General features: G+C 38.5%; 1 protein-coding gene across 1 annotated transcript; it reads right to left on the bottom strand.

Annotated features, from left to right (window-relative positions):
• Window positions 1-1083: 1083 nt before the first annotated feature.
• LOC115220952 (small conductance calcium-activated potassium channel protein 2-like) lies at window positions 1084-12040 on the bottom strand. The gene is made up of 2 exons (XM_036510476.1): window positions 11992-12040; window positions 1084-4973 (listed from the first exon to the last, which is right to left on the bottom strand). The coding sequence occupies exon 2, from the start codon at window positions 4965-4967 to the stop codon at window positions 3567-3569; it is 1401 nt and encodes a 466-aa protein (XP_036366369.1). The 5' UTR covers window positions 4968-4973; window positions 11992-12040; the 3' UTR covers window positions 1084-3566.
• Window positions 12041-14312: the final 2272 nt, after the last annotated feature.

Raw genomic sequence — 14312 nt, 5'->3', positions numbered from 1 at the left:
TAATATATTAAGGGCTCATGGAAAAAAATTTGCTTTAGATGTATTTATAGTAAGAAACACCGAGGTTTCTTTCACTAACATTTTACATAGTTCAACCTACACAAGTTAGTGTGTGAAAAACAAAATAGGAATTTTGAAAAAGTTTCTATAAAACTAGTTTTTAAACAGCCAATGGCTGTGGGAGTCCACCGGAATGAAGTAGTATTCAAAGGGGTCCATAGATATAAAATGGTTGGGAACTACAGGTCTAACATGGCGCATACGAAGCATAATTTCCACAGAATGATATTGTAGAACTCTTAGTGCACATATTCTATACAACCAACTGACGAATCACGAAGGTAACACCAGAATCAACAGCTACAAAACCCACAACAAAGCAAAAATAATGTGATATGCAAACTCAGCTCTACATCACCAGACAACGATGTAGCACATACGCATGCATGCACACACACACACACATACACACATTTCAGGAACGCGGAGGATCCCTTGAGAGTAGTGTAGAAACATACATGGAAAGGTTGAAAAGATGGTTAATACAGCCTCTTCTGGGATGCAGTAAATTGTTCACAATGAACATACGTGGTGAACACAATCAATGCTTTCTTCGTTGGTGACAGTTGCAGGACGTCTAGACCTTGGGTCATCTTCAAGACTCTCCCTTCCCTCCAGCTGCCGACTTTTGCACCGTTGATAAAGCTGGAGCGCAATCTCCTAATATAGCAGCCATGTCAGTATGAATATCCTTGGGGGCAAAACCCTTTTTCTGCAGGTACTTCATAACACCACGGTCCAAAATTTTGTTTATTTTCAAGTGAGGTCGCTACTAGTTACTTTTTAAGTCCCTTTTGAACAGTCAGATGTCAGTTTACCTGGAAAGAACCAATTGCTGTTATTAATAAGAAAGAGTTAAAATTAACGCATGCAAGATTTCACGGCTGTAGCATCACTCCTTCATAATCAACCTATGAACCTTTCAGCTCACGCTCGTAGATATCTGCAGAAGGTAATCTGTCATATGAAAACAAAATATAAGACAATTTAATGTATAAAAATGACAAACATTCAGAGCAAGTTAGTTCAATAAGGCTTTAGTACAAAATTATATTTTTCTAATAATATGTTGATTACCGTGCATAACAATTTCCCCTGGTTTTGAAATATTGTCTCAGGGAGGACAGCTTCGGAAAGTTTGCCCTTTGCTTTTCCGGGTTAGTTTGAAGAACCAAAGTTTTAATGGAAGATGGTAAGCAAAAAGATTATGGAACACATCCAATCGAGATGGGCGCCAAATGAAATACTTTCCAAAATTTAGATGAAACGAGTTGTGATGTTCATATTTCTCTCGACAGTACATCAGTCACATGCGTGATGAAGAGGTCGGGTTTTCTTGTTTACAATATTTAGTTTCATTTCTCGTGATTCTGAATTCAAATCCTGCTGGGATAAACTTCAGCTTACATCCTTCCAAAGTTGGAAACAAAATACAGAACACTATTATAAAGGATTCGATTCAACTGATTATTTGTACCTCAATCAGCAAAATCGATATGTAATCAATTAAGCGTGAGAAATTGGCGAAATAGCTCTGCGTCAAACTAAATACTTTACATTTTTCAGGTTCATCTAATATATTAACGGAACCAACTTTGATTTTCATCTTTCCGGGGTTTTGCTAAAATAAATATTTATAATATAACATATTATATAATATAACAATAATATCAATGAGATCGATTCAGTTGATTGTATACTCCTTCCGTAAAAGTGATCATTGCGCCTCATTAAAAGAAATAAATATTACATCAGCACAACGGATCTATCAATGATCTAGTAACAGCTACTGATTGCATCAGCGCAGCATACCTCTGAGCCTTGTTGCAGCACCAGCACACACTGCAACATCAACACCGGTTTTAACACTATGCGTCAACACCAATTCCTTTAACGGCACTAATATTTTTTTTACTTTAGCAGATGTTTGTCAATGTTTTTTTCTTTTCATTCTAGCCAGTGCCACATTCTCTTAACAGTAACACTACAAAACGACCATATGTCACAAAATGAAAAATAAAAACACACATAGAACATAAGACAGTACACCATAATACTAAGCTACAAACGTTACACAAACAGTATGCTGCTGCTACAGCTACTACTACTACTACCACTACTACTACTACCATTACTACTACTGATACTACTACTACTACTATTGTTGCTACTACTATACTACTACAACTACTACTACTACTACTACTACTACTACTACTACTACTACTACTACTACTACAATAAAACATTTCAAAGCCACAACACATTAATAGTTATTACTGCACTCTAACAAATTACAAAAATAAATACATTGCAATATACTACTTCACTGCACAATATCACACAAAGAAATAAACATTACAGAACATTACAAAATATGCTACAATACATTGTAAAGAAGAATGCTGCACCAAAGAACTGCTCTGCGAGACACTAAAAAGAAAAGCAGTTGAATATTCTGAAAGTCATCATGCCTCAGTATTCCATGCATCGCTAAACTGGATCAATGGTGTTTCTTTCTTTTCTTTCCTCTTGCATTTTGCTTGCCAATAGCAGCAGATGTTTTAGAACAAAAATCTACTGCAGCATCAGCAACTGTTACAAAACCAACAATACTGGAAATGACAGCAACAAATGATTGGAAGCCAGTGCCTGAAAAGGGAGCATCTGCAGTTACAACATCAACAGTGTTTGCCAGAGCGAGCAGCAGAAGTTTTGAAATTAACATCTGCAGCTGGTATCAACAACTGTTACAAGACCAATGATGTTCTCAACAGGTATTTCAAAGCCATCACTTATTAACAGCATCAAACAACTGTTAACATTTTCGCATTTTCGCAACACCAACATGTTTTAAAACTATTTTCTATAGTATCAGCGACTGTTAGAATGTCATGGGTTTTTTACAACACTAATAGCTATTTTAAAACCAATATATGTTAATAGCATCCACGGCTGTTATTCTACCGATGGTTTTTGAAACCTCCACAAATGTTTTAAACTATCACCTTCTTCAGCATTAACTATTGCTACAATACAAAATGTGTAGTAAAGTCAAATACTAGATAAGAGGAAATTAGAGATAAAATAGCAAGAGCTACTGTAACTGAGACATTGCTAACTGTATTACACACATTATGGTAACAGTAGTAATGCCACACTAACTTTTATTTGAAGTGTAGTGATTGGTGGAATCGGCGAGGTTAGTCTTTGCAGAGCAAGATATGCCGAAAACCACAGAAATTAACATGATAACATCAAAACTTTATTAAACTTTATCAAACTTAAAATTAGCTCTACGATAACGAGAGGAATTTGTGATGATTAAACCGCAATGTGAGTGGTTTAGAGAGTCTGTTGTTGAGGTATAATAATGATATTCATGGAAGAAACTCTAAAATAGTCTAACAACGTGACAGGCTGGTGCTAGTTAATTTTAAAATGTTATTTTTTTAAACTTTTTGTAAGTCTCTAATTTTAAAATGTTGGTAAATCTCTAAATACGTTTATTTACCTAGCAATAAATTATGTATTGCGTCGAGTTTATCATTTATTTGGTTTGTGCTAGTCTCTAGAGACACCACCCTTTCACAGATGTTGTTTTGCTTAGTGTTCAACTCATCTACCATCCGAAGAACGTTTTCCAAAGTCTTACTCAATTCTATTAATCCAATGGCACTTTCTCTCAACGTAATATTTTCGCTCTTGGCAACCCGCATTAGTTGAATAGATTGCAGTAACTTGCTTCTATGTTTTAAAGTATCTGTGTATTTGCTTCTACTGACAGAATTCAGTGAACCAGCGGGGGTCAACCGCTGCTCCGACAATTTCTTGCCTTTATGATGACACCACAAAAACATTACCTGCTTCACAACGTCTGCGGCCGCGTTTCTGTAACATTTGTCAAGATGCGCTCTTGTCACAAAATTGTGCACATATTTCTCGGCTCTAGTCTGTTCAATTTTCTGAGCAATCACTGCTACAAGCAGAGCCGTGGTTCCAACTCCCATTAACCCAGTGCATACACAAATAAACTGACCGCATGAACTATTTGGTGTCACGTCTCCATAACCAACCGTAAGGAATGTAATTGCTATCAACCACATTGAGTTGGAAAAATTATTCTCGTTTTTACTGGCATAGTAAAATTCGCATGTCTTCATCGCCCAGCTATCCACAAAGAACATGATTACCATTATAGCTATCAAAGTGGTCCCTGGTTTTGTAGACATCAAAGCTTTGAATATAAAAGGAGAGTTAATTTTCACTTTATTGAGCGCACCGAGACTCTGTGTAGAAGTATCACTGTATAACTTGCTGTGAATCACCATAAATTTGCCAACGATGTAAAGTCGTAACAACATCAAAATGGATAGAAAGGGATCAAGACTGACCATTTTATTTTCACCATCTTTAAAAGATAATTCTATTTGAATGCTCATTGGCGGAGGGTGTATAGCACATATTATCAGTTCCGTACACACTTTTATATATGTACTCGTATCTGTTGCCAGTCGCCAATCTTCCAAACCATTTGCGGTCATTCTTAAACGTATGCCGGTAATGTGATAAAGTATTATAGCACCCAGTAGAGCTAATGTTGAAAGAGAGATTGAAAATTTGATAGAAAACGATATGAGAGATGATTTCGTGTAGTAATTTCTGGAATGTAATTCTGTTTCAATTAACATTAAAATTATGCCAAACATAGCAAGAGAAAACTCAACGTTCACAATTCGTCGACGCTGGCGGAACAACTTCTTTCGTTGGCTCAAGCGGCGACTGATGTCTTCAAATGTTTTCGTCACATTATTTGATGCTACCGAAGGTGGTTTTTCTTCCACGTATTTTTTGTATTTCACTGCTCGAGATATCAGTGGCATGTCGTGAAATTTGGGTTTGCTCATAGTGAACTGCAAATAGATATAGAAATAATGAACTATTAGAAATAATATAACAAATAACAAGAAATAAATAAATTCAGAAATAAAAGACTGCAAAGATAATACATTAATTGGATAAGGTTTCAGTCAACTGCATCCATACTGGAGCACTGCATTTCTTTATAGTCGAACAAATCGACCCCAGGACTTACACTTTTGTAAACCTAACACTAATTCTAAAATGTCGAGTTTGAAGCCCTTTCATTGGTTCTGATAGTTATTGTATAATATATTATGTAGTGTATACAATGATATTGTGTAATAAAACATGATATATTATATTTCAGGTATATAGTATCATAATATCAGGTATAATTTATAGCAGTAGTTCCCGACCTGGGTCCCGCGGGCCTCCTGGTGGTCCGCGAAGGTAGTACTGGCAATCCGTGAACTAACTTCAAAATTTCATATATATATATATGTGTGTGTGTGTGTGTGTGTGTGTGTTTGTGTGTGTGTGTGTGTGTATGTATGTATGTATGTATGTATGTATGTATGTATGTATGTATGTATGGAGTAAAGATTGTTAGCCAACATAACATGACAGTCCTGCTTTACGACGAATGTTGCTGTAATTTAGCCCCAGGAGATATCGTCTCCTCCTGGCTATACGACACGATCTGTTTTCGAAAACATAAGATCGTGTCGTATAGCCAGCAGGAGACGATGTCTCCTGGGGCTAAATTACAGCAACCTTCGTCCTAAACCAGGACTGCCATGTTATGATGGCAAACAATCTTTACTCCAAAGTACTTTACTCCCACGTTATGAGATTTAAAAATAGTAATTTTCTAACATATATTCTTTTATTCTGTAACTCGTTTCAGTCATTTGACTGCGGCCGTACTGGAGCACCGCCTTTAGTCGAGCAAATCGACCCCAGAACTTATTCTTTGTAAGTCTACTACTTATTCTATCGGTGTCTCTTGTCGAACCGCTAAGTTACGGGGATTAAACACACCAGCATCGGTTGTCAAGTGATGTTGGGGGAGAAACCCACACGCACACACACACACATATACACACACACATACACATGAATATATATATATATATATATATATATATATATATATATATATATTATATATATATATATATATATATTATATATATTGCTGTATTTGGGGATTGTCATGTTTCCAGTTTAGCCAATAAATACCCGCGCACTATATATTTGGTGTTCACTTGCTTCAGCTTCCTTTTATATTAATTGTATTTCGGCCAGAGTTCTTTCTTCACACTTCTGTGACCTCTTCAGTGGACCTTTGCTTTCTTCTTTCTTTTTTTTTGTATATCTCTGCTTACTAACGATATGCCATTTTGTATAACATAATAAAATTTCGTACAGTAAACTATAACATGGTATCATGTAGTATTATACATCTAATAAAATGCAGCGAGCTGGCAGAATCGTTAACACGCTAGAAGAAATGCTTAGCAGTATTTCGTCTGCCGTTACGTTCTGAGTTCAAATTCCACCGAGGTCGACGGTAGCCTCCCTGGAAACGGACGAGGTGATACTTCTGTCTACGTACCTTGGAAGACGTGCCTCCAGAGTAAGGGTGGAAGAGATACCACCTGTGGTAGATGTCGCCTGGCTGGTGGCTGCAATACTACTAGATGTAGAATAGAAGATAGAGGCTCTCCAAATAACGAGAACGCCACCGAAAAATTGGCAAGGGCAGACACTGGAGATAATCATCCAGGTTGCCCCGGAGGACTTTGAAAGAACGGTCGACACCATAACGGTGGGCGAGGAGGAGGTATTAAGAGTTATAGTGAAGGACGGGAAGCTCCGATGTTATAAATGTGGCCAGGAAGGCCACATAAGAGCGAAGTGTTCTCCGCCGACCACAAAGTCACCAGCAGTACTACAGGCTCGAAGAAAAATCGCACTTCCACCTCCTGCAGCGACAAATAGTACAGAAAGGAGTGTGGAGGAGCCCGGCAAGGAGGTACAAATGGAGGAAGAGTAAAGAGAAAAATGGAAGACGGTAGCCGTAAAAAGAGAAAAGAGAGAACTCAGGGTATTGAGGTTAACCATCATCCTATCCTCACCCCGCCCACTCTGTCCTCCCCCACCTGCAGACACCAACACTCGCCTACCGCACTAGACACTCACAATATAGCAACAAACACACAGGAGCCCCAAATTTCCAAATCCCCGTCCTGTTTTTTTACAATGAGTCACTCGATGAGTTGTGCGAGGAAATAAACAATCTGGCCAAGTTGATAAGAGTCGATACTGAAGAGTGTGAGGGAGTGCCCTCGCAAGTTAAATGAGTATTAATGGACAGAAAGAACTCACAAAGATTAAGTGAGGATTACGGGAGAAATATCATTATCTCACAAAAAGAAATAGATTCCAGGGGAGTGCAGTCAACGGTAAGCTATCAGCCTTTTAAAAGAATTTAACCTGGACATATTAAGTGTCTAATTGTTTTTAAAAAGTTTCAATGTGGATTGTGGGGCCATCATTTCATCCATTCATTTTTTATACCATCATTCTCATTCGTTTAATTTTTCCTTACTTTTGTGTTTTTGTCTATCTTTGTACTGTCCCTTTATGTTTAGCCCCCTGTGGGCAATACAGAAATCGTTGCTACAATCATCTGATATGGAACTGTCAAAGCGCGATATAAATACATATATGTGTGCGTACGTGTGTGTGTATGTGTGTGTGTGTGTGCGTGTATATACATATATATGTATATATATATATATGTGTGTGTGTGCGTGTGTCTCTGTGTGTGTGCGTGCGTGTGTGTGTGTATTATATATATACATATATATTTATATAAATAAGGATAAGATCGTTAATTTAAATATCGATCTTATCAAGTGGCCAGCAAGGGAATAAAAACTTTCAAAGGTAATAATTATTATTAAAATTATAATTTAGGGTATCTAAGAGACACCACCACGCTGGAAATAGCAGCCAAAACTTGCCTCTAAAACCACATTAAATACTCATACAGCACCAGGAGAGAAGACAAAAGGACAAAATAAACTAGCAAAAAATTACTGGATAATTCCAGATCCCAGATTTCTGACTCTGCATAAGAAATGCTTTGCCTCATCAGTGGAATATACACAGATAGTAACATAAATACACACATATATATACATATAATATACGAATAATTTTATATACATATATATGTATATACGTTTGTGTGTGTACGTGTGTGTCACAATAGAGACCGATAGAATAAGTACTAAACTTTATAAAGTAAATACTGCAGTCGAACTGTTCGACTAAATTCTTCAATATAGTGTTACAGCATGGCTGCAATCTAATAACTGAAAAACATAAAAGATAAACGATAAAAGCTATACTATTATATAGTCTACTTAGTATTCATTATGTAATAATAAAACAGCATATTAGAGTATCGTGTTGAGCTGTAATATCCGCTTCCCGAAAATATTGGCATCTTTACTAAGAGAAAACAATCTAATCTGTTTTGTGTCGGTTTACAAATGAAGTAATAATAATACAAGATGGTGTCAAAATGCGCTGCTAGAGCAGAACTGATAGCTGGAAGGGGTTGGCTAGGCCTGATATTTCAGACAGACAAAGAGAGAAAAACAATCCAAACGCATCGCGATTCAATATGTTGCCTCCAAAGAATTCTTTTAACATGAGAATTATTAGTTGGTTAGTTGACTTGGTGGTTGGTTGGTTGGTAAGTTAGTTTTTTCTTGTTTGTATCTTTGTGGCAAATAAATAAACATTATTTCTTATTAATATTATAATTTTGTTTGAAGGCGACGAGCTGGCAGTAACGTGAGCACGCCAGCGAAATGCTTAGCGGTATTTCGTCTGCCGTTACGTTCTGAGTTCAAATTCCGCCGAGGTCGAATTTGCCATTCACCCTCTCGGAGTCGAGAAATTAAGTACTAGTTACGCACTAGCGTCGATGTAACCGATTTAATCCCTTTATCTGTCCTTGTTTGTCCCCTCTGTGTTTAGCCCCTTGTGGACAATAAAAATTGTTAGCGCGCTAGACAAAATACCTGGCGGTATTTCGTCCGCCTTTACGTTCGAGGTTCAAATGGCACCGGAGTCGACTCTACCTTTCATCATTTTGGGATCGAAGGAATTAGTACCTGTTGAGCACTGGGGTCAATGTAATCGACTTATGCCCTCCTCCAAAATTGCTGGCCTTGGGCCAAAATTTGAAATCAATATTATAATTTTGGTTAAGGTGGCGAGCTGGAAGAATCTTTACCGCACCGAGAAAAATACTTAGCAGCATTTCGTCCGTCTTTACGTTCTGAGTTCAAATCCTACCGAGGTTCACCGAGGTCTCTGAAATAAGTACCAGCTGAGCACAGGGATCGAAGTAATTGACTTATCCTCTCCCCCGAATTTGCTGGCTTGATGCCAAATTTTGCTGGCCTTGTGCTAAAATTTGAAACCGATATTATTTATGTTATGTTATTAATTAGTGAAGGAAGGCGGCGAGCTGGCAGAATCGTTAGCACACCGGGCGAAATGCTTAGCGGTATTTCGTTTGTGTTACGTTGTGAGTTCAAATTCCGCCGAGGTCGACTTTGCCTTTCATCCTTTCGGGGTCGATAAATTAAGTACCAGTTACGCACTGGGGTCGATGTAATCGACTTAATACCTATGTCTGTCCTTGTTTGTCCCCTCTGTGTCTAGCCCCTTGTGGGTAATAAAGAAATAGGTATTTCGTCTGTCGTTACGTTCTGAGTTCAAATTCCGCTGTGCGGTGTGTTCTTGAGCAAGAACATTATTTCACAATTGCTCCAGTCCACCCAGCTGTAAAGTAATAACCCTGCGATGGAACGGCGTCCTGTTTAGGGGGAATGTCTCCATCTCTGTCGCTCATATGCCACAAGCCTGCTTGTCTAGCTAGCGAGGTAGCATCATTCGAAAGTTACAACACTGCGAGGAAACGCATTGTGACGAGTAGTGTATAACAGCAATCGATACATCGGTCGACATTGTGACGTTATTAATTAAAATGCAAATGATCTTCATTTTAGAAATTAAAAACACGAATATATTAACTGAAAATTAAATAAATAACTCGATAATACTGAAAACAAAATCTTGTTATTCATTCCATATTGCAGACGTCTGCTGCTTCTAAATTTGCAACGTGATCGGCTTTTTAATCACTGATTGAAATACAAAACTTAAAATCACATATAATAATGGTTTCAAATTTTGGCACGGGGCCTGCAGCTTTTGAGAGGAGGGGGAGCAGATTACATCGATGCAAGGCGGCGAGCTGGCAGAAACGTTAGCACGCCGGGTGAAATGCTTAGCGATATTTCGTCTGCCGCTACGTTTTGAGTTCAAATTTCGCCCAGGTCGACTTTGCCTTTCATCCTTTTGGGGTCGATAAATTAAGTACCAGTTACGTACTAGGGTTGATCTAATCGACTTAATCCGTTTGTCTGTCCTTGTTTGTCCTCCTCTGTGTGTAGCCCCTTGCGGGCAGTAAAGAAATAAGAAACGTTAGCACGTCGGGCGAAATGCTTAGCGGTATTTTGTCTGCCGCTACGTGCTGAGTTCAAATTCCGCCGAGGTCGACTTTGCCTTTCATCCCTTCGGGGTCGATTAAATAAGTACCAGTTACGCACTGGGACGGATATAATCGAATTAATCCGTTTGTCTGTCCTTGTTTGTCCTCTCTGTGTTTAGCCCCTTGTAGGTAGTAAAGAAACAGGTATTTCGTCTGTCTTTACGTTCCGAGTTCAAGTTCCGCCGAGGTCGACTTTTCCTTTCATCCTTTCGTGGTCGATATACTATGTACTAGTTGCGTACTGGGTTCGATTTAATCGACTGGCCCCCTCCACCAAAACCTTCGGGCCTTGTGCCTAGAGAAGAAAAGAAAAGATTCTACCACTTCAACTCTCCTTGTAATTAAGATAATTTATTTATCGACCCTGAAGTAATAAAAAGTAAATATAACATCAACAGGATTAGAACTCGCGTTACAGGGTTCTAGGGACGAATCCTGTCCCAACGACTCTGCTAATTCCCCGATTTACAATACCCTATTCTCAATCAAATCAATAATTTGAATCGCATATAAAAGCGGCGATGGTTGGGAAGAATCGTCAGAGCTTCGGAAAATGCCTTACAGTATTGATTCCAACTCTTATCGTTCTATCTCTAAATCCTACCGAGTTAACTGCGTTTAATTCCGCCGATTTTGATTAACTAAAGAAACAGTCGAGAAAGGGTACTGACTAATCACTTCCCGCCAAAATAGTCGGCCTTGTACCTAAATTAATAACAATTCAAACTACGTAAACAATTGTGGACTGCTGACGTAATACAAATTCATAAACTTACCAGAGAACGTTGAATAATGATTTTGTCGCGGGTGGAAAACTGGATCTCGAGAAAAGATTCTGCAACCTAATATCAACATGCTGAGTCCACTCAGCTGGTAGAAACGGATAATCATGTAACAGACCAGCGTCCCGTCCCAGGAGGAATATATATACGTTAGAGAAACTGAGAGTAATGTGGACGAACTATTATTTATAGCATGTGTGCTTCGATATCCAGTTCTAAGAAAGAATTAATTTGCATAAAGTATATTTCATTACGGCACTATTAAATACGTTCTATCGCATCTATTATCATAAACATATTACTAACAACTTTGTAATCATATTCGGCGCAGGAGCGGCTGTGTGGTAAATAGCTTGCTTACCAACCACTTGGTTCCGGGTTCAATCCCACTGCATGGTATCTTGGGCAAGTGTCTTCTACTATAGTCTCGCGCCGACCAAAGCCTTGTGAGTGGATCTGATAGACAGAAACTGAAAGAAGCCCGTCGTATGTATGTGTGCGTGTGTGCGTGTGTATGTGTGTGTGTCTGTGCCTGTGTGTGTTGTCCTCCCACCCTCGCTTGACAACCGATGCTGGTGTGTTTACGTCCCCGCAACTTAGCGGTTCGGCAAAAGCGACGGATAGAATAACTACTAGGCTTACAAAGAATAAGTCCCGGGGTCGATTTCTTCGACTAAAAGTCGTGCTCCAGCATAGCCACAGTCAAATGACTGAAACAAATAAAAGAAGAAAAGAATAAGTAACGAACTCGCTTTAAAATTTACGCTTAAAAAAATGCATCTACAAACGACAGAAGATTAATTTAATATTTAATTGGGCACATAATACCCCTTCGTAGCACTCTTGGATTTAATTCCTTAATTCTCATAAATAACACCACTAATTAATTTCAATGGAAATTAGGTTTATGACGTTTACAGTAATTTGATAAAATAATTATGGAAAAATATATAAGGTATATAAGGTATATATAAGGTATATATATGTATGCCTGCATGTATGCATTTAGGCATGTAGGTATGAATGTAAATATGTATGTATATATGTATGAATAGTTGGGTGGATGCATGCATTTATTATCCAACCATTTCATTCTTGACTTAGTTCTAGGTCTCTTGTTTGTTGGCATGGTTAGAAGAATCTATCTTGCACTTCTTTCTTGTGGTATTGTAACCATACCTCTGTAGTACCAGAGCTGTGATTTCTCGTTCTGGTGAAATAAGTGACTGGACCTGGAAAGATACCCTTTCGAGTAACGTTACTCCAGAGACCCTTCAGAGGAATCTTCATTTCGGTCGATTGTATTCGCGATCATACCCTTTTGGTCATTACCCAACATCCATGAGAATGTGTGATCACAAGATTGCACATAACAGCAACTGACTAACATCATTTTCCTACGATAAAAGCAACAAAAGCTTCGAGCTGTCTGGGATCATTGGTTCCACAAGGGAACTCATATTCATAAACAACCCGAATTTTTGATTTATCCATGGGTTCACAAAAAATTGATTTACCAGAGAAATCAAACACCATGGATTGCATTTCGAAAAGTGATGATGTAACTCTTCAATGTTGTAAAACAGAATTATCATTTCAGTTAACAACTATCAAACTTGGTGCATAAGAAAATCGGACATTTCATTCCTAATGACCTGATACACACACACATACACACACACACACACACACACACACACACACATACACACACATACATATACAGGGTGTCCCAACAGTTACTAATGGGTTTTAATTTTTAACAAATTCTTTAACTTTACAAATATAGGCGTAGGAGTGGCTGTGTAGTAAGTAGCTTGCTTACCAACCACATGGTTCTGGGTTCAGTCCCACTGCGTGGCACCTTGGGCAAGTGTCTTCTACTATAGCCTCGGGCCGACCAAAGCCTTGTGAGTGGATTTGGTAGACGAAAACTGAAAGAAGCCCGTCGTATATATGTATATATATGTATGTATATATGTATGTGTGTGCATGTATTTGTGGGTCTGTGTTTGTCCCCCCAACATCGCTTGACAACCGATGCTGGTGTGTTACGTCTCCGTAACTTAGCGGCTCGGCAAAAGAGACCGATAGAATAAGTACTAGGCTTACAAAGAATAAGTCCTGGGGTCGATTTGCTCGACTAAAAGCGGTGCTCCAGCATGGCCACAGTCAAATGACTGAAACAAGTAAAAAAGTAAAGAGTAAAGAGTAAATAAATGCCTGACATTTTGATACAATATAAAGGACATAATGGAAATTAATGTGCATAAGTCAAATGTTGCAACACCACAACATCACATATGAAAAATGACATCGTGTAAATGGCTGCCATTTTAGGCTTCGCACTCCTGTGCTCTTTCCAAAACTTGCACCATAAGAGCATCGAGAGTTTCAGATCCCATTTCTCTGATTTCACTATCGATGTTCTCCTTAAGTTGCACCAGGGTCTCCGGTTTGTTGACGTAAACCCTCTCTTTCAGCTATCCATGACTGAGACTTTTTTGTGCCCGGTCATTCAAAGTAGACCTCACACATCGTTCAAATAAGATGAAGCAACTGCTCATACCGCAAGAGAAGCAATGCAATTGCTGTGACAGTGCTTGGCAGAGAGAATAATCTCCCGCTACGGCAATGTTAAATGGCCTTCACGTTCCCCAAACTTGACTAGCCTGGATTTTTTTCATGTGGGGATACCTGAAAGAAAGGGTTTACGTCAGCAAACCAGAGACCTTGGTGCAACTTAAGGAGAACATCAATAAAGAAATCAGGGAAGTGGGGTCTGAAACTCTTGAGGGTGTTATGGTGCAAGTTTTGGAAACAGCACGGACGTGCGGAGCCTAAAATGGCAGCCATTTGAGCGATGTAATTTTTCATATGTGATGTAGAGGTGTTGCACAATTTGACTTGTGCATATTAATTTCCATTGCGTCCTTTATATTGTTTCAAAATTTCGTGCATTT

This window comes from Octopus sinensis, linkage group LG17 (genome assembly GCF_006345805.1).
Source record: "Octopus sinensis linkage group LG17, ASM634580v1, whole genome shotgun sequence".
NCBI classification, from domain to species: domain Eukaryota; kingdom Metazoa; phylum Mollusca; class Cephalopoda; order Octopoda; family Octopodidae; genus Octopus; species Octopus sinensis.
The sequence above is the reverse complement of the archived record's forward strand: the minus strand, read 5'-3'. Positions and strand labels throughout refer to the sequence as shown.